Source organism: Sphaerodactylus townsendi, linkage group LG04, assembly GCF_021028975.2.
Source record: "Sphaerodactylus townsendi isolate TG3544 linkage group LG04, MPM_Stown_v2.3, whole genome shotgun sequence".
Lineage (NCBI taxonomy): Eukaryota > Metazoa > Chordata > Lepidosauria > Squamata > Sphaerodactylidae > Sphaerodactylus > Sphaerodactylus townsendi.
Genome location: NC_059428.1, coordinates 103520499 through 103542953, shown reverse-complemented (window position 1 = coordinate 103542953; position 22455 = coordinate 103520499). Strand labels below are relative to the sequence as shown.

The following is a 22455-nucleotide window of genomic DNA, read 5'->3' as shown; positions in this document are numbered from 1 at the left end:
AAATAACCGCAAGCTATAGAAGCGAGACTACCAAATGTTTTGAAATATCACCAACCCTTTGCTGCAGGCTGATGGTTCTTGTTAAGGGCCTTCTGTGTAAGTGTACAATAAACAGTACATGAAGACCGGAATAGTGATTTGGAAATTTCAGTTATCCTATCCTAGAGCAAAACAGACATTGTGATGTGCTGTGAGATTTACACAGACATTATTTAACATGCTATAGAGTAGAACAGCAGTCAGCCAGAGTGTTTAGTGTTGGACTAGGATCCAGGTTTCAATCCCTGCTCTGCCATGGAAAGTTGCTGGGTGACCTGGGGCTAGTGACATCCTCTTAGCTTCACACTTGACAAGTATTTGGATGGGAGACCTCCAAGGGATACCAGGATCACGATACAGAGGCAGGAGATGGCAAGTCACCTTTGAACATCTCTTGCTTTGAAAACTTCATGACAGGTCACCATAAATCAGATGACTCGGCCAAAAACAAAAAACAAAACTGAAGGAGAATGAAGGGTGGAACTATGGTACTTACTTATGACTTCACATACATCCCAGGTAGCAAAATATGGCCAAAATAAATTGGGCAAAAATAAATGTTTTTGTTCATTTCATATGAAATATAAAATGGTGTGGGACAGGTAGATACTAATCTTATTCATGAAATTTCTTCGAGAGCTCTAGTGAGGGTAAGTCGTCTTTCTGTTGACACTATTGTATCAGGCCAATTTGAATGGGTGGCTCCATCCAGGAACTAGGTTTGCTGATTAGTGTACTAATGTTGCAAATCTTTGGTTCAGGCTTTTGGGCACGGTGAAAGTTGTGGAACTTGGGTCTGGGAACTTAATGTCGTATGACTTCCAGTTCCAGAGAGAGATCAAGGGATGAGGAGGAGGTACGAGTGGGATCGTGGGATCTTCAAGGGTAAGGTGGAGTCTCTCTCTCTCTCTCTCTCTCTCTCTCTCTCTCACACACACACACACACACACACACATATTTTGGGGCCTGTCGGTAATCCTAAATACAGGGAGCCTTACAAGTACCTCCTCCTCCAGTGGAGTGTTGGAGGAATGCTCCAGTGTTGGTGGAAGACTCAGGTTCCAACCCATTGTGGCGAATTTAATTTCAACTAAAAGATTTAGGCTACAAACCTGAGAATTCCCTGGAAATAAAGCCAGTGGTGGGATTCAGCAGGTTCGCACCGGCAGAACCAGTTGTTAAAATGGTGCTTGTAAACAACCAGTTGTTAAATTTTTGGAATCCCACCACCAGAACCGCTTGTTCAATTATTTCAATCCCACCACTGAATAAAGCCCTCTGAATTACACAGGACCTACTTCTGAGCAGAACTACTCAGGATTGCTCCTTAAAATGCATTTTCATCACTATTAAAAAGTTTCCCATGATGGAAGAACAGTCTCTTTCCCTCTCTAAAAATAAGTTACTTTTTTGGAAGTATCACACGACAAACCAAATATACACTGTCATATAATTTCACCATATTTTGAAGGGGAAATGTTACTTTGAATTGTATTTAGGAGCCACAGAAAATACTAATATAACTGCTGCAGAACAGTACTAAGGTATACTGCAAGGTGGAGTTTATTTTTAAATTCAATTTGAAAAGGTCCCTTTGGAAACAAAAACATAGGACACAAGTTACACACACCCGTTTTGCCTTTAGTTCAACATTTTCTTTATCAACTTTACAAAAAAAGCACAAAAATAATGTTAGAAAGGTTCTGTGGTGCACATGTATGTGTTCTGCTCATAAGGATTTATGCAATTTTTATACAATGTATTCCCACTGAACTTGGCTTAAAAACAAAACAAAAAACAGCCTGTCTTTAGGCTCCGCATACACAACATTACATTTCCTTAAACAAAAACACAATATATGCATACAACAAAAAAGTAAAGCTGAAATATACTGACCAGACAAACATTGCAACAAGTAACAGTATATGCAATTCACATAACACAATAAAACATAATGCTAACATGCCATTCTGTGAGCTATGGTAAAATATCACAAACATCTGTAAAGTACAATGCTCTTCTTTCAGCAGAATACTGGAAAGCCATTTCCAATTTTCTAATACGTTAGCATTTTTTTTCTAAGTAGGACAGACTGCCACCTAAATATGACTTTAAAGAGAAATACTTTAATTGCCCAATTGTCACTGCATTCTAAACATTTAATGTGTGGACAAGTTATAAGAAAATTTGCTTTTTCCCCTCCAAGAAATGAGCAAATAAGTCAAATGTGTTTCCTATCAGTCACTCTGCGCATTGTCGTAACTGACACACTTATTACTGACCATAGCCTCGCAGAAAATCTTAAGAGAATCTGTACTTTGCTACTATCCAAAAAACAACCTCTTCCCACAAAGTTTAGTTTTAGCACATGAAAATGAACAGAAATATCTAGAATACAGTTGTACAGCTTAGAAATAAAAAAGTACAAAACTAGAACTTGTCATAAAAAAGACCAAACATTCCATTGTAAAAGCACCTATTCATTATAACTAGTGAACCCTGTGCATGCAAACTAGAAGCATAAGGCTGTCAAGTGGCAAATTCTCTTAACGTGTGGTTTTTTTTCCTGTTACTTGCTGCATCCTTCAGATGATACCTCCCTCCTCCCATATTATATTCCTTAGTTGCAGTTTTCCAACATGTTTGATATCTGCAAAAACATAGATTTGACAACTTAGGAACCATGATAGAGATACATTGTACCCAAGACAGTATTGTCGTATTTCTGTGCAACTTTAACAGAATTGGAATGTTCAACAACACTGCTAAGTTCAGGAATAGTTTCGGCAGTGTCACCAAAACCATGGTAGTGTCCATAGTGCAATGTATCTCCCAGGTCCTCCAGCCACAAGGGCTTATTTGTTACAAGGCTACTTGGGCTTCCATTCAGATGCAAAGAACCACACATATCGGATGTATTTATATTTTTTTCCTGTTCCTCGATGCCATTATCAGCATTAATTGTATGCTTATTAGCAGAGACTACTTCATTAGGTACTATCATTCTTAGGCATTCTTCACGCCTGGCACTCAATCCATTGAGATGAGTTGGGGAGCTGAAGTCCAAGCGTCCATTGATGAAATATCCATTTGTCAATGCATTCAATATGGAGTTACTGCAGTTCATATCTGTGTTAAGAAATAGACCTGTCACCATAAATTGACTCAAAAATAAAAGCCATCTCTACCATATGACACTTTTATTAAGAATTTTATGAATTGACAGTAACAAAGGAAACTTTCCCACATTCTAAACCCTGCGATCAGTTTATCAAATTGCTTTCAAAACAAGACTGTTTGTGCTCATTGTGCTAGAAATGAAATGCGAGAACTTTAATTACTATAAGAAGTATAATTATCATACTTCCTAGCACATCTCACTTATAAGCTGTTTTAACTGGTTATCTATTAAGGCCACAATCCTACCCATAGCAACTTTGGAGTAAGTCTTACAGGACACAGTGGAATTTGATCCCGAGTATAGATGCAGAGGAACAGTCTATAAGCACATTTCTAAATTATAATATGAATTAGATCATAAGAATCTCAGTGTATTTTTAAAAATTCATCAAGGCTAAGAACTGGAACATGGTTTAATATCATCAGTAGAACCAAGCTCTGTGAATAGGCTGGCATTTCAGGACTGTAAGGTTTATTTCAATATGAATTTTACTGGATTTCAGATGCACACACAATAAGCATGTGCTCAATAAAATTTTACGGAAATCCAAGAATGCTTATGCAAAGTCCCATCAACTTAATTGTTTCAGATTATCTTTTTATTTAAGGCAATGGTTCTCAACCTGGGGGTCGGGACCCCTTTGGGTGTCGAATGACCCTTTCACACGCCTATGACTCTCTGCATCAGTGTTCTCCATCTGTAAAATGGATAAATGTTAGGGTTGGGGGTCACCACAACATGAGGAACTGTATTAAAGGGTCGCAGCATTAGGAAGGTTGAGAACCACTGATTTAAGGGATAGCAACGGAGAATAAATCGACGATCTTCCTTAAAGAAGCATTTATGAATTTGCCCAATCCATCTGCAAAAATGTCAGAATTTGTAAATGAGAGATTATCACAATAATACAAACACAAAATAGAAATTAAATTAAATATCCAAAACCGGCCAACAGTCTTCAGTTACAGAAATCATTAGTTTTCATAAACAATATTTTATCGGTAATATTTTCTTAAACATAAAAAGTTATGTACAATGTGACTAGCAGCTGTAGCAGGCCCTAAAAGTATTGTTCTGACGCTAAAAGTAACTTGATTAACTTTGTTATGCTGAAATATTCTAACTTGCAAAAAAAGGCAGATCTGCTTAGCAATGTGGTATTTCGCATTAATATCTGGATTTCTCTGAATCCAGATAAATATGGAATACATAAGTCTATGTACAAATTAAGGATATTTTTGCTTCATGCTTCAGGGCAGCATTTCAGCAAAATGCTTAACACCCCCGTCCAAATATCTGATGCATTAAAAATATGGCAAAGCTATCAAAACTCATCTGCTTTGCCATTATTTTCTCTGTTCAAAGAGACACAGGCATCTTACAGACATCATAGATAACCTTGCTTTACTTTGACTAAAATAGGAGTTAACAGTTTACATTTAGCATGTCATACGAAACACGGCTAGTCTGACATGAAACCAGGACCTGGAGTTGGTTTATTAACCACACCTAGGCTTTAAACCTTAGTTGTGCATGACACCTGAATGGATATCAAGATTTAATCCTGGGTTGGTTCACATCACCATTCTCACACTCCCAAGGCTATAGGAACAAGTGGCAAGGAAAGCTTACAATCTTAGCCACTCACTTTTCATTCTCTCCCTAGAATCTGCATCGTTGTCTGCTACCCTCTTCCTCTTAAAAATCCAGGAATGCTTCCTTACATGCAATTAAACTAAAACAGCATGAAAGGCAACCTTTGCTTGTTCAAAGTATTTCACACCACTAGGGAGAGTCTGGGAAGTGAATCACTCCCCCAAACCCAACCTCAACCTGTCTTGCTGTTGCTGGGGCACAAGACAAGGTCTGCCAGCTTATGGTAAGGCTGGTCTGGGAAGAATGTCACCCCTGCAAAACCGCTTCGTCACCACAGGTATGCAAGGTAAGCTCCAGAACAAATATGGGCAACTGTGGGATAAAATCTGGCAGAGGGTGTTCTGTTGGATCACTGGATGCTGGGTGAGTATGCACATGTGTGTTTAATGTTGTTTGGATCTGGTGTCAGGAAAAGGTTAAAGTTCAAACCCATACTGAAAGGGAGAATACTTCCTATCAGGCAGTATTCAGGCAAGGTAAAGATTCAAAGTTTTCTTTAGCTTCCTGTTGCCAAAGCATAGCAATGGCACCTTTTTACAAGGGGTAGGGAAGAGAGTGGAAATGCTAAAACCAGGATACATAAGGCAGGCAAGGATTGAGTCAAGCCCTGGTTTCACAAAGCAGTCATAATTAAAGTCATGGCTTCATAATGAATCTAAACTGAGCCATTGAATATCAAGGCAACGAGCCACATCAATTTTTGGAACTTACAGTCTTAGCTTACTGGGAAAATATTATTCAGCTGAACTGTGAAAGACAGGCTGAAGAGCACTATTAGGAACTATGCGTGATAAGCTGGACAGCCTACTGAACAGGAAAAACATTAGGCAGCAGTTACCACCATATTAAAAGTTTCATACAGTTGAGTCATGTATTTTATTGGAAGGCAGGAGTATTTCCAGCGAGCACAATAGCAAATATTGAAATTATAAAGACAACACAATATAAAAAAGTTTAAATTAGTTTTCTATTTCAAAATAATATTAATATTGGATCCCCCCTTTCACTTTTATACTTTAATGACTATCAAGTTAATTAATGCCGCTGTGCACAACATTTCAAGGCGCATTAACGCACCAAGATAAAGCCTTTTAAAACATAGCTACTGAAACTAGGAAACTTGTGCTGATCCAGAATTCTGGGTAAAGTGCAAAAAGTCCAGGGTCTTGTATGGAGTCTGGTGTTTGCTTCTAGAATACATGCAACTTCCCCATTCATTCCAATGGAGGGTGGAGAGGGGGGCAATTCTGCGCATGCAGCACACTGCAGACACTGAGCTGCTTTCTCCACTCTAGTGAACAGGAAGCTCTTATGGGCAAGGGAAGTTCCATGAACTTGCAGGAGTCCGTGATTTGCGAAAATTCGCATCTCTGGTAGTTGATACTTGCCATCATTCTTTAACTAGCTAACATGGATTTTCCCCTCCTCCATGGTATTTTAGTAACTCAGAGTCCCAAAGTATCAGTTCAAGTGCACAATAAACCCCAAACAGATATATTGTTTTTAAGAACACAGGCTGATTTTGGAACAGAGTTTATACATTTGTTGACCTAGTTTTGCAATATCATGTTCAGGTAGGATTACTATGACGGCAATAAGATAAGTTTTTGTAATAAATTGTCACAAACTATGAGCTTTCTTTCAAGAAGCAAGCACGATCAACTATGATCAAGGCACATGGCATGCAGATTTTAGCTGAAATGGCACATTCACTAGCGGTCTAAATGGGTCTATAGTCAACAGCTTCCGTATTCTTGATAAGTCCTCAACAAAACTGCCAGTGTGGATTGCTAATTAAAAATCTTATTATAGTTATTTTAGCAGTACAATAGTTTAAGACTTTGGGACATGGGCAGTAATCAGAATAAACTAGAGGTAAAATGCATATTGATTCTTGCAACGGCAAGGAGTTTGCATTGTGGAAACTGTGTAAATTTCAATCTCTTTGGGTCCAACAGAACCACTCCTCCATTTGGTATCTTCAATGGTTTGAATGTTGTTGTGGTTAACAGGAAACTCTCCACTCCCACCTGGTATCACAGAAAACTCTCTATCAACATGCATATTGTCAGCATCATCTTCATTTCCTCCGTTTGTCACGGGTATTAAGCCATTGATATTTTCACCTGTTAAAATAGATTTAGAATATTTCATATTTAAGCATGAGAAATGTTTAAGTGGTAATACATAGATACAAGTTACATAAACATTGTTCATAAAAATACCAGCTAAGTAGTTAAGAAGAACAGACTGGGGCGGGATAGTTGTGCAGTTGTGATCTCATGGCCAAAAATGGTCTCAGCTCCATGGGAAGGCGTTTTACACAACAGCTATCTACATGGACCTGTACACCTGGTTTACATTCTCTGTACCAACCCTGTCACAGAACACACAGAAGAACTGGGCCCTAGCCTCCCCATAAGAAGGGGAAAGGATGAAGGGAGATGCCACGAACATGGGGATCTCTCTCTCTGTCTGTCCTTTGCTCCAGGACCTGCTTAGTTTAAGTGCAGCAGAAAAAGCAAAGCATCAGATACCACTCAGTAAATGAAGGTAAGGTATAAGAAGTGGTTGAATTTTCTTTCTCCCACACCTCCATGTAACAAGGCAACTCCAGACTCAACTTGTGGCAGAACTGTTAACTATGCCAGTTTTAAACAAATGTTTGTGATTCAAGGGAACTTTGGCAGCAAATGGTGTCTTTCTGACGTAAAACTGATCACTTAGATCAACTGACTGCCTCTATCATTTCAGAACAAAACTGACACAATCAAGTTTCTTATTTTCTTCCATTTAAAAGTATCCAGGGGCAAGTTGGGCTTTTGACACTTTGGTTGCAACAGCAACACTCATTCAGAAGCACTACACAAAAACAGTAAAGTTCTGTTGTGATTTCCTAGCCCTTACTTATAACAAAAGGTAATGATGTAAAGCCTGATTTTTTAAAAAGCAAAATAAATACATGACAGCTGCAGCCAGAATGTATGGATTTAAGCATATCTGTATCTCAATGTGTAGTACATTAACCTAAACCAGATGCATCCAATGAGCTCAACTGAAGTTAGAGGTGAACCATGTACACCTGGTAACTTATTTTACTGACTCTCAGCTGAATGTGCAAATGGACGACACTGAAAAGTGTTGTGTTTAAGGTGTAATGAGGTTAATAGCTACTTGCATCCAACAACTATTTCATACACATAGATTATCACTGGATTTTCGAGTATTTAAGGATAAACAGCTGGACTCAACCTTTCTGCCAGTTGTTTCCCCTCATCTGTGGGTATAAAAGAGGGAAGATATACCCTCTAGCACAGTGATGGCGAACCTTTTCGAGACCGAGTGCCCAAATTGCAACCCAAAACCCACTTATTTATCGCAAAGCGCCAACACGGCAATTTAACCTGAATACTGAGGTTTTAGTTTAGAAAAAACGGTTGGCTCCAAGGCGTGCGTTACTCAGGAGTAAGCTTGGTGGTAGTCGATGGCTTTGCTTTGAAGCAACCATGCAACTCTTCCAATGGGTGAATCATGACCATAGGAGGATTTACTCAGAAGCAAGCCCCATTGCCAGCAACCCAGCTTACTCCTAGGTAAAGGATTGCACTTTAGTTCTTTGCATGAAAATTAGTGGGATTTAACAGCACTTAACAAGGTTACCTACACTGCTTCCCCAAAACTGGGTCTTGGGTTTAATGCTAACAGCGGCCCAGGCCAGCCTAGATGTGTGTGGGGTGGTGGTGGGGGCGACTCTGTTTGCGCGTGCCCACAGAGAGGGCTCCGAGTGCCACCTTTGGCACCCGTGCCATAGGTTCACCACCCCTGCTCTAGCAGTATGATATCACCAGCACTGTTTAGGCACAACATTTGCTGTGCCGTTAGTTCACCTTAGAATAACCAGCACTGTATTAAGCAGGGACGTAGGTATAGATTTTTTTATAGGGGGGGGGGTTCAGGGGTGGGGCCACACCCCCACCCGCCCCTAGGGCATGGCCACGCCTCGCCCCTGGCCTAGCACTTATAAAAGCAGCTCTTCGAGGTTGGGGATGGCAGACTCCCCTGCCCTGCCTCTCCCCTCTGGACAGAGGCATAGAGGGAAAATGGAGCCTGGTGCAAAATCTGAGCCCCCCCCCCCCCCCGGGGCAGCCGCTGTGATGCTGGAATCCACCCTCAAACAGCATCACTTTCAATGGCATTTAAACTAGAGAACCCAAATTCTCCTTTTAAATCCACATTAAAGGGAGAATCTGGGGTCCCTAGTTACACAACACTGAAAGTGATGCTGTTTTGGGGTGGATTATCCCCCACCCTAAAACAGCACCACTTTCAATGTGGCGTAGTGGTTAAGAGCAGGTGCATTCTAATCTGGAGGAACCGAATTTGATTCCCTGCTCTGCCACTGGAGCTGTGGAGGCTTATCTGGGGAATTCAGATTAGCCTGTGCACTCCCACACACACCAGCTGGGTGACCTTGGGCTAATCACAGCTTTTCAGAGCTCTCTCAGCCCCACCCAGCTCACAGGGTGTTTGTTGTGAGGGAACAAGGGCAAGGAGATTGTAAGAGAGAAAGGGGGGATATAAATCCAAACTCTTCTTCTTCTAAACTGAGGACCTCAGATTCTCTCTTTAAATCCATGCCGAAGGGGGTGGATTTAAAAGGAGAATCTGGGGAAATTTGGGGGGTGCCTGCTGTCAGGGGTGCAATGGTTAAGCTAGAAGCACCAAACTTTCAGGGTATCTTTAGGAGTCTCTCCTAATGATATCACCCAGGTTTGGTGAAGTTTGGTTCAAGGGGTCCAAAGTTATGGACCCTCAAAGGTGTAGCCCCCATCTGCTATTAGCTCCCATTGGAAACAATGGGGGATGGGGGCACCCCCTTTGGGAGTTCATAGCTTTGGACTCCCTGGACCAAACTTCACAAAACCTGGGTGGTATCAATAAGAGACTCGCCTGATAGTACACCCCAGGTTTGGTGAAGTTTGGTTCAGGATGTCCAAAGTTATGGATCCTCAAAAATGTAGCCTTCATCTTCTAATAGCTTCCATTGAAAACAATGGAGGATGGGGCACTCCCTTTGGGAGTTCATAGCTTTGGACCCCTGGACCAAATTTCACAAAACCTGAGTGGTATCAATAAGAGACTCCCCTGTAATACATCCCAGGTTTGGTGAAGTTTGGTTCAGGGGGTTCAAAGTTATGGACCCTCAAAGGTGTAGCCCCCATCTTTTATTAGCTCCCATTGGAAACAATGGGGGATGGGGGCACCCACTTTGGGAGTCCATAACTTTGGACCCCCTGAACCACACCTCACCAAACCCGGGTAGTATCATCAAGAGAGTCCCCAAAATAATCCCTGAAAGTTTGGTGTTGCTAGCCCAAACAATGCGCCCCCTGCAGGCCATAAACCGAGAAAGCACTAAAATGTTTTAAAAACCCACAAACGGAGGGGCGGAGCTTCGGACATGAATGGGGGGGGGGCTTCAAACCCGAGAAACCCCCCTTACCTACATCCATGGTGTTAAACAAATTCTACCTGTGGACCGCAAATGCCAAGTAAACCTATTTAGCATTCCTTGTGCGTTGTTCATCTGGAAGCATTCTTATTTCCAGGGATACATGCATACGCTCATATTTAAGTGATTTGCAGGGCTATCCAAAGGAGAGTTATATCCTTTACAGTCCACTGACTTTAACAGACTTAGAAGGGTGTAATTCTGCTTATGTTTGCGCTATTAAGATACTAGGAACTGTGATCCCATCAGGAACAAGCTACACTGAGAACTCAGCCAAGAACCCAAGAATGGCATAAAGCAACTCATACTCTTTCAACCCAAGTCAGTTCTCCCAGGAACACAGGGGTACCATTGGTTTAGAGGATTGCTTTAAGTTCTTGTACATAAACTGGAACACACATGCATGCTATATAAATAATATGGTGAATACGGTTATTAGGCGTTGTATTATTGTTTTAATTTTTGTATAGCTCTATTTTAAATGTTTTAATGGACTGTATTTATTAATTGTGACCCACCCTTAGCCCTGTGGGGATAGGGTGGGATATAAATTGTGAAATAAATAAATAAATAAATAAATAAATAAATAAATAAAACAAAGGGTATCATTACTGAATTGGTTTCAATTCAGTGAATCAATTTAACAGATCATTTATAATGTGCTTTATTTATTTATTAAATCCCACTGTAGACGCTTCCAAATGTCCCTTTTGAGTTGCATGTTTATGAGGATGTGTATTTCAAAACTGGAAAATATCATTTTTAATAATAATAATTGTTACTATTAATATTAATATTAATATTAATATTAATAATAATAATAATAATAGACTCATACCTATAAACATACATGCATTATTCAAACAGCTTCATGTGGATTCTGAAGGGTAAACCAATATTATCTAATATTTACATCTTGGGGAGGGCTTTTTGTATCAAGGACCCAATGCCTTACCTTCAGTTCTAGCTTTCTTGATGCCAGCACACTCCATGTCTTCGAAAGATCGTTTTCGACTTGAGCCTTTATTGAGGAGACTGGGGCTGGCATTCTGGTGGAACCCATTTAAGGCGCCATTGCTATAGAAACGGTTCAGAGGGCAGTTCTGGAGATTCAAGAGCAACTGAGCACATTCCTGGAAGCCCTGGGTATATGCAAGGTCTGCCGCTGTCAGGCCACTGGCATTTCTCAAGCTGTACAATACAAATATATTGAATTATACCCCATAATAAATGTGATCGGACTACTGCTGCTGCTGATTTTACTAATCTCTGGAAGATGAGAGAGAACTTTGTAACTTCCCATTAAGGGTTTTTAAGTTACCAAACGTAAATGACAAAACTACCTCTCAGCACATATCCATATTCTAAGCTAATTTTGGGAAACAGTACAATTAAGAATAATTATGTGCCATAAAAATGTAAAGCTTCCTATTTAACCGCTATAGTTTTGTGCCTGCAGTCTGAAGCATCTGAACCTTACACAAAGCTCCAGACTTCTGATGCAAGTCCTGTCTTCTACTATTTAATTTGATAAAAAGGAATAAACTAAAAGAAAATAAATCTTCAAAACAATATTTACATAACTTAACAGTTGTCCATGGCATCTGAGAACCTAACACCACAAAATGCATAATTATTGCTCTTGACAATAGGCAGGTAGGCATGTGTAGTAAATTATTTACATATGTATCACATACATTATTTTGCTATTGCTTATATGCTTGATTAAACTCAGTGCTTACTTCAAAATGTGTGACATCATAAATGGATCATCCACTAGTTTAACCTTGGCAAATACGTAGCATTAGATTTTGAGCTCATCAAACAGAAACCAGGACGAGGCAAAGACATTAAAGGTTGAGGAATTCTGTATTTCCATTCACTACAGAAACAGATATATGGTTTCAAAATATGAACACCAAAGGGTAATAATGTATTATCATAGCAGAAGTATAAGAATAGCTAGTAATAGAAAAACACAATATGTTGCCACATACGGAAAAAGAAGGGTGTATAAATGAGAACAGATGTACTTAGTTAGATATAACAATTACGGAACAATTCCTATTGATGAGAGTAAGCAAACAGACCCATGAAGCAAACATTTAAGAACTGCAGCTAATTTTTTTTAGCCTTACTTGATGTGACTAAGTAAATTATCTGTTTTAATGAATCCAAGAAACAAGCAGTAAGTTCCAGACCATATATTTCAAGATTACCAATGATTTTAAATGAAACTGCCTTCTTAATACTTTGATTGATAGGTTCTAAGATGCTTACAAATTTGTTTTCTCTTAGCAAGAGAAGCTGGTATATCTAGTTTACTTGGGATTTCCACTGAAGAAGAACAAGAGGAAAAGCAATTCAGATGAACATCTATCTGGAAGCCCAAATAGTTAATAGACCGTTGAGCAAAATGAAAACAAAAACACCCATGATCCATTTGAACGTGGATGGAGAATTTGTTTGGGTTCAAGGCAACACCTTTTCCCCCAGCCTGCAAGTTACTTAGCTATCTGTGAAGTTCTATGATTATCACCCCTATGTATGCATCTGTGTCTGCAGGGGGATAGACTGATTGCTAGCCACCAAGTATTGTATCATACAGGGGAACAGTGTCAACTGAAACAGCATAGAGAAGAATTTGCCAACTGACACAAAAATGTCATAAATAATGACTAACACTGAAGACTCAAGAGCATATACGTGACAGGTAAAGCACATAAATGCATCTACACACACAGCAGCAAATTAGACTCCTCTGAATCAGCCAATAGGAGCTATAGTGGGGAAAACTGACAAAAAAAGTTGCAAGTCAGAAGAATTTAGGGTTTGAAGTTTGGGAGAGAAGCATTAGCCTAAAAAGAGTGTAAATTAAATATCCGAAGAGACCACAGATCTTGGGTTAATTTCCCTACTGAGGGAATTCAGGTACAACAGAATGCTGGTTGATATGATATAAACTGCCTAAGAGAGAGAGTGTGTGTATGGGGGGAGGGGTACTTAACATCCCACAACTAATAAGTGTTAATATTTACCTCAAGTTCCATTTTTTTCTGAAGCAAACATTGTTCTTCACTTTAAAAAAGAAACCATTTCCTGTCTGTCAATTTCACCTCAGTAATCAATCCAGGCATGCACAAGTATACTCAGGCCCAGATCCCATCCCCTTGAACCCATTTTTCCCATAATATGTGGGAAATTTTACTGTGAGAGGACGGAAATTCTTGTGGAATGGTGACTTAGTGGCTAGCTCCAAGGAAGTATGTTACAATATTCATATAGGAAGCAAAATTTGAGCTACCTTATCTATGGTAGGATCTGTTAAGCCTACAGAAACAAAACTCCAAGTAAACATGGAATTCCTTAAAAATAATTCTGATCCTTTAAGAAGACTAAATTGTTGGAATTTAGTTAAAGGCAGTGATCTTTTCAAAGGAAGCAATAAAGGAGAGGGAATGCAACTTTGTAAGCAAAAACATATCAATGAATGGAGTTGTAAGGAAGAGACACTATTTCTCAGAGGAGATATGTGGAGAAAGAAGAAAAGCAAGTCTAATTTTCAGAAGAAATGCATTCAGTTTCAGCAAAACACACCTGATTCAGCAAAATCTTTCTAAATCAAAAGGGGAATAGAGCAGGACAGTGCTGAAGACCTTCTGCAAAAACTCCCTTTTCTTTTTTTAAAAAAATCATTTATTTAAATTTCAACATAAAAATAGAAAATAACAGCACATACAGCGTTGATTTTTCTTAAGCACATCAAGACTTTCATTTTTTATATGAAGAAAGGAATACTTGATATAAGAAAAAGGGTTGTCTGAATTTAGTATTTAGTCATTTGAAAATGGTAATCAGTAAGAATCTGGAAGAACTGATTCCTATTCCACATTTTGACAGCTTTGATTTCAAACATACACTGAAGATGATGAAGTAAAAGGGATAGCACCTTATTAAGAAAAGACCGTAGTTATTACCTGGCTAAGTGTAACTACATTATTAGAATTAGTACAGACAACCATTTAGTAATTATAGGATCAAGTACATCAATGTAAGAAACAGTCTTCAAAACTTTATCAAAAGCCCAATCCCTGGAGACTAATCAGGGTCTGTTTTTCATTCAAAGAAAGAACAGCTGACAAACTGTCCTGCAAAGACTGTTCGAAGTAAATCATATTTGTTTAAACTCAAATTTCAGATTAGGTTTCCTAAGCAAGGTTTCGCACAGAGCTAAGTGAAGCTTTATGCTGTTATAGAAAAGAAGAGGCCACAGAAAGAGCTGATTGGCTTACCATTCCTCAAAGGACTTAAGTCTGTTTTAACTGAAAAGAGGGACTAAAAACATTTTAGTGGATGTCCTGTCAAAATTTTGCAGTCCATCTAACCATGTCAAGGAGACATAAAAGGAATCTGCTTCAGCGCTAAGAAATTATTTGTTAGCTTCTGCAGGGGTTCTGTGACACAGAAAGTTATGGTACACTGGTGAGCTAGAAAGATCACTACAGATGAGAATCCTTTCTTCAAATGCATTCTGCCTATACTGACTTCTACTGCCAAAAAGATAAATTACCCACATGAAGAAGAGAATACTGCCATAAAACAAAACTATGTTCAAAGATGATCTCACACTATCTTTAGCATAATTGAATACAGCAAAATAAATGTTCACATTAAAGGATTTGTGTGTGTCATATGAGGTGATTCTGGCAGGAAGGGGCTTGCTACTAAGATAATAACTGCTACTAAGAGGTCAGCTGGGGGCACTACTATTTTGCTTCAAACTGTTTGCACGAACACGTATTTTGTTCATGTCATTTGAGTTAAAAGATAACATCTGACCTTTAAGAATGATGTATGTGTACACATGCGCTGACAATACTAAGGATATTAATCGCAGCACAGTTCTCATCTGCCTCTTCTATTTCCTCTCACTCAATGTGCTGCTCAAAGCATCTTCATCACTCATGATTAGACTGAGCAAGGAATCTCCTCATCTGTGGGTTTCCCTAGTCTCCCATTAGCTGCATCTTTTAATGTTCTAAGAATATAAATCCAAAAATATTCACAGATAAAAGATTTGCAAGCAAATTCAACCTAACTGAAGTAATCTGAGATTGCAGACCAGGCGCTCGGGAGCAGCAGAAGCAGCAGCAGAAGGCCATTGCTTTCACATCCTGCATGTGAGCTCCCAAAGGTATCTGGTGGGCCACTGCGAGTAGCAGAGTGCTGGACTAGATGGACTCTGGTCTTATCCAGCAGGCTCTTTCTTATGTTTTTAATCAAGCAGGCATTCTTGTACCTCAGCAAAAACTGAATCCAAGTGTAATTTGGATTTTACTTTGAGATTGAGAGGTACTAGGGAATTTCTCCATCTAGTCTACATAACTGCATTTTCATTTCAATAATGTGAAATGTTGGAGATAATCCATCCTATGCGTGATCAGATAATATACATTTCAAAGTGCTTCCAATAGGATGAAACTAATCATTAACAAAAATTTTGTGATCAAATCTGTTCTCTACTCCCAAAAAACCCTCTGGCTGCAGCACCCTTAAAGTCCAAACTACTCATACAAGGAGAACTATCAAGGCATAAGTGACATTTCGATGGTTTTCCAAAGTGTCTCCTAAATATCAGTCTAATTATGTGACGTCTCTGTCAATGGTGTCAGAAACCTACACCCTAGCCTTTCCTTCCTCAGAAAGGGGAGGAAATGATACTAATAACAAGTGTTAGACAGGCCATTTGAACAAATGAAGGCAAGATCCATTTATAATGTCACATACTTTGAACAAAAGCACAGATCCACTTTAAATACTGGTGTTTTTTTTAATAAAGGGGTATACAGTTACATTTTGAAAATAACCCCTTCAAATGCTACAATATGTTCAGCTTAAAACATTTTCTTCATTAATGCCATAAGACAATTTAAGAAAATAAACCTCCGTCCTTAATGTAATATGCCCATTTAAAATATTTAAACTTCTATATTGTTAGTTTACAAATAAAATATAGATACTGTCATTAGGGTAAGCAAAACCATGCAAATCTATATATTCTATATCTGAATTCCTAGATAAGCATTAAAACCAATCACCGCAACAAATACCTCAACAGTATGCCTTGTGTGCAGAAAGGAAGCGATACTGAACTTTCAATGCCACAACTGTAAGGTTTTCGGAGAAGCACCTGTGGCAGTTTCAGCAGTTTCTATATGGAATGCTCCCCCTTTCTAGGATTACTTGAAAAAATCAAGTCAATTCGAATTACGTAGCTGTAAAACATTGACACGTGTAGTTTTTATAGTTTCAGAATCTTCTTTTCGATTCAAAAAAGACGGGCAATGGTGCATAACACAGGTAACTTATATCATAAGGGATCACATATTTGCAGGCAACATTAAAATTTAAAGTTATAGTAACATACATAAAGTGCTGCAGCACATAATTCATTATCATTAAGCCATCAGCATGTGACCACCTTAATAATGAGACAGGGCGCCTGACTCAAGCACGGACTCCCAAGCATGGGGTTTTCATCCTGAAGCCCAAAGTAATTCTGTCAGTTCTCTGAAATGTAAACATGACAGGTACTAAAAACAAATTGTTAACTCACGGCTTCCGTCACTTTAAAATTTGGTAACTTGCATCTAAACTGAATTACGAACTATGCCTACATGAAAAGGCAGCTAATACATGGGGTTAAAGAGTAAAACTATCCTGCCACTGAACTCCTATTGTGAAAAAGAATCCTCACACACCAGCCCAAAGCTATTAAGCAAAATGTTTTAAGACAATAAACTGAAAGTTTTAACCCTTTGGCATCCAAGAATAGAAAGCACAACAAAATGATCTTGAAACACTTATTTTACAGGTATTGTCTGAGAGACTGAGAAATAATTTCCCGAAAACTGCTGCAGAAGTTGCTGCAGATACGCAGATATTTTGGTGCCATGCTTTCATTTCACATTATTACAATACAGTTTAAAATTAATAGCCATCTTTGCTAATATAAGATTTGATGTGTTTTCCTCTGTAAGGCTGAGAAACAAAGACCTGAGAATTCCGACCAACATGATGGCTGCCATATGTTTGAAACAGATCTCAATTTTTTCTTTTTATCACAATGTTCTTGTACAACACAGTATCCTCAAGTTTGTAAAAGTTGTACAGTGTAGTATCCTCAAGTTTGCAAGTTTCCTCCACCATCACCTTAAGGCTGATATTGTTTGTAGCATAACAATGCATGACCTTATAGAGAACTGTTCTTTCCTCCTTAATTTTTTATTATGACATCCAGCAAGAGGGGGAGCTTGGTATTGCTAAAAAGCAAAAACAAAACAAAACAGTGAGACAGAAGAACACTGACAGGTCGTAACAGGAAGTATTACTGGCTCAGTTTCTACCATTCCTGAATACTGTTCTCTAAGCCTTGGGTAACAGCGGCAGTCTTTCAATAACTCCTAAGAAAAGGAGGGAGGGAGGGATATGGAATTCTGCTGTCCTATGCCACTCCCCGAAAAAAAAATCTTTAAAACAAGGTACTGCCAATCATGACATGCTCCAGAGAAAATGAAGACTCCTAGCCCATCAGTATGTCAGCATCAGCACGACATGTGCTTTAATATTTTTTTTCTGTAAGAATTAAATTTCAGTCTCAAAGAGATAAAAACTGGAGTTGAGGATTAAAAAAAAGAACTGAAAAACCTGTAGCAAAGCGTATTTTCTTTGTGGGAGGGAATATATTAGGTTAACATTTATCTGAGACAGAAAGAGAGAAATAAAGGAAGTGGCTCAGATAGCAATATCTGACAAAGCACAAACATAAGCGCCAGTCAATCTTGCCAGATGCTCTACAAAAGAATCCGAGCAACTACTTTAGCAAGCCGCCAAAGAGTGTTGCTTGTTCAGCCTTTCTGCTCTTAATGAAATGTGAAAAGAAACAGCAGCTATGACCACCTGTGCCTTATTTATTCCGTATACAAACAACTATGTGTTCCATTATTAGCTGACAAGTTGAAGCACTGAGAAACAGAAACACTCCAGTTTGTAGAAGCTAATAAAAGCAGCATCTAGGTGAGACGACCACATTGTTTTCTACAGTGTTTCTGAATACTTCCCACTTACGATGCAGAGTATTTTCCAAACAAAAAAAAGTCAGCTCCACAGATATCAGTAGTTACTAATTTTTGAAGAAAAGGTTTGGATCATGTTATCACAGAAGACTGTGTTCGTTAAGCGTTCAAGCAGTAATAGTGAGTTTTGTGGATAATTCTTTTTCTTCTTCAACTAGTATTTATGCTGCTGTTGCTAGTGTTGTCTGGGACATGGCTGATGACTGTCACAGATACCCACTGGACAGTGATATCTTCTGTCTGTGGTACCACTGGTGATAAAAAGAATAGAACACACCAATAATAAATTCAGTGTCAGGAGTACCTGGTAAAAATTGTATCGCTGTGTGCTAAGTGTATTATTGTTTGGCAATTGACCCCTCCTTCTTCTTCCACCAGTAAATTCATGTCATTTATGTTTCATATGAGATACACTCATAAACAAAAGAGAGAGAAGATGATGATGATGATGAAGAAGAAGAACCTGGACATTAATGCAATCTTGGAGGGAAAGCCTTCAGTGGTCTAATTCAATAAGATAAATATAACTACACTCTATATTAGAAGAGCCTATTGGATTACTGGTAGATAGAACAAGGTTATTTGCAACTAAAGGGTGAGAAAAGAGAAAGTGATATTGTTAATGGCTTGAGTTAGAACAAATACAACAGTTGTAAACAAAGAATTAATCTGGCAAAATATAATGATCTTTACACTGAAAGCATTGTTCCATTTGTTAAAAATAGAAAGCCAAAACACGGATAAAAAAATATCAGCACAGCAGACAAAATGAAGAATGCATAGGATTCCATGGGATTCCTGGAATATGTATTAGACTAAACAGCCAGTTTTTAATAAAACTCTATAGTTTTGGCTGCACATGTTTTTCCCCTTGCAAACCTGCACAAACCTGCAAAATGAAATACTGCCATAGAGAAAATAGATTCAAGAAAAAAGTCTTGCCTTTACATGACAAAAATAAAAATGTCTTGTGTTCCTTTTATTTTGTTAACATGTGTCTTATTTAAATCACTACATTTTAAACCCCCCTATCCTCCAAGGTATTCAGGGTGGCTGGCATACATTGATCCCCCCCCCGCCCCGCTCAATTACTTCTCTTCCTTTGAGATTTTATCCCACCTGCAGTGGGATAAATAATGCGCCATTCCCTCTAACAGCTTTCTAGAAACGAAAGTTGATGCTGCTCAGTATTAAACTTTCCTTTGCCACAGCACGACTGCGGCAGTGATGATTTCCACAGCTCATGACTAAATTTAGAGCTCGGCTATTTTCAAATCCTAATCTAATCCCAATAGTTATGAACACCAGATGCTATCCAATAAAGACTGATTTGTCAATCCTCATTTGTAAATCCTCTTTGACATTACCCTGAATAGTGCCATCTGCAGTAAAGCAACCAGAAATGTCTGCATAAAATCAGAAAAAAAATAGGAAGCTGATCTTGGAGTGTTCAATTTTAAATTAAATTGGTACTAAGAGGGTGGAAGAAGGCAGCTATGGAAGAAATGCTGTGGAATGAAGGGAATGATGCTCACGATACTGAATGTGTATTTGCATACGGAACTTCATGTATGTGTCACCATCACGCAAGGTTTGAAGAAAAGACATAAGAGGAGTTAGATGCCAAGAATATAAACCCAAAAGATAAATGATATATTAGCATACAGAATTCAGCCCAAAAGAAAAAGAAAGAAATCATGTTTGATACATTCTGAAAGCGTTTACTATTTGGAATAATGTCTGGTTTGGAATAATGTCTGAATTGGCATATCAGACAGAAGCAGACAAGAAGCCCAGAACTGTTAAATTTTGTGCTTCAAAACTTGATTTGGAGACAATACTTCTCATTTCAGGATTATTTATTATAATTTAACTGCACTGTGGACATCATGTGTGTATGTACAGTACAGTTAAGATATGATAAACAATATATATTTCCCCTCACAAGGGCTCCAACAAAGCTCTGCTTATGTTCTGAAATTTCATAAGTGATACTTTATATTTCTAAATGATATTTTTAAACCTGTGAGTGCCACATTGAGAAATAATACTTTGGCATCCACAGCTTTAGAAATCTTCTTTTCCATCAAGAGAACCTTAAGCCTTTTCTTTATTTTATCTGCATCAATCTCTTTTTCCTATAATAATCTACCAAATGAATTACCGCAGATGAATTATAAACATGTGTCCAGCATGGCAAAGATATTGTTTTATCATCCATGCTGAGCTCATCAGCTGCCCCCCTATTTGTCCCACTCTGACCTTGCCACTGCGATCCACAATGATCACCTCAAGATTAGACTACTGTATGTAGGGCTGCCCTTGAAGACCTTCCAGGCAGTCCAGAATGTGGCTGTGGAACTGGTCAGTTGTTTTAATCTTTCAGAGTGGTTTGGCAAGTTGAGGATTTAATTAGCTTTAATGTTTTATCATTACTGTGTTTATTTTGTGTTTATATTTATTGCATTCTAAATGTTGTAAGGTGCCTAGAGTCCCTTGTGGGGAGAAGGTATTAAACAAACAAATAAGCAAATCAATTAATCCAGACTAATTGTTTGCCAGAAAGTTCCCCCAAATGGTAATGGTTATCCTTGGAAGCGTAAAGATAATAGTAGAAAAGGCATCTGAATATAGACAGACTGTGAGGAATGCAGTTTGAAGCTGATTGTTGTGGTTCCAAAATGTTTTCTGTGTACAAATTATAAAAACAGTTTATAACTTTTTCCTGTCTACTGAAAACTACACAAATTTGTGAAAGCATATTTTAAAATAAGAATATTAGCTTATAAAATGTGGATTTCAGAAATTATTTTATATTCGGTGTCATAAAAATTAAGATGAAATGTTAAAGGAAAACATGGCACCAAAACCTGCAAGTACGCTGGCAAACTTATATACTGACACACATGTTGTGCTATTCCCATCTTTCATCATAACGAATTAACTACTATGGATAATCCAAAATATGTATCCACATTAAAAAGTTACACCTCAAACCTTTTACTGATATGAGGACATTGGGACCACCTGCTTCCCCTCTTCACGTGTCCTTGAACACTGAACCAAAGTTAATGGAGCAACCATGTTTATGTCTGTTGGGCATACTGTGCACAGAACATGCTCCAGCTAAAATGAAAAGGTAAATACCACAAACATATCAAAATATTTTTCACTGGGTACATTTAACATTGCTTTCTATTAAATATACACAGTTCAAAGATCCAATTTCAGCAATAGGGAAAGCAGCATATCATCTTAGTTTAAAAACTTTTAATTCCCCTTATTTCAGAATTGCTAGGTCATTCTTTTTATAGGCCTAGACTAAAAATTTCAAAGCAATTATAACAACTTAAGGCCTTTTGGTTCCCAACAAAACTGATATGAAATTTTTAAAGAATACATTAAATGCTGCAGACAGCAAGTTACTCATGTTTTAAAAACATTTAAATTATAAAACTTCAATGTAAACTGATTTAACAGTAAGGCTACTCTTGAGAAATCTTGCAGATGCACATTCCTTCAAGAAACTTGTCTCATTTAAATTGTAAAATATTAGTTACATTAATATATTGGAAATGTTACCAAATATGTATTAATAATTTTCAGGAACATTTTAATTTGTATGGTTAAAATCAACCTCTACAGGTAATCACAACCAAATTCAACACAGAGATCCAATTAACACTATGTGATATTCATATTGAAATATGATTTTATATTAACTGTTTCTCCATTGACTGAATGCTTTCTGACACGTACCATAAGGTCAGTAAGGTTTTTAAAAACGCTGGGCTAAAGAGAACACTGTTGAAGTGCTTTATATTTTTCCAAGGTGGTAAGAAAACAATAAGACCATAGTTTGAGTCTGAGTTTTCAAATTTGGATGCCTAAAATTGCCAAAGTCACATACAAGAACAAAATAATACCGCTAC

General features: G+C 38.1%; 1 protein-coding gene across 1 annotated transcript in view; it reads right to left on the bottom strand.

The window, feature by feature from the left end:
* Positions 1 to 1579: 1579 nt before the first annotated feature.
* ANKRD10 (ankyrin repeat domain 10) overlaps positions 1580 to 22455 on the bottom strand; it is a 45118-nt gene continuing 24242 nt past the window's right edge. The window contains exons 4-6 of the mRNA XM_048494502.1: positions 11344 to 11579; positions 6907 to 7002; positions 1580 to 3168 (exon numbers count right to left, since the gene is read on the bottom strand). Coding sequence (XP_048350459.1) covers positions 2714 to 3168; positions 6907 to 7002; positions 11344 to 11579 — 787 coding nt within the window. The 3' untranslated portion in view covers positions 1580 to 2713. The remainder of the gene's footprint in view (positions 3169 to 6906; positions 7003 to 11343; positions 11580 to 22455) is intronic.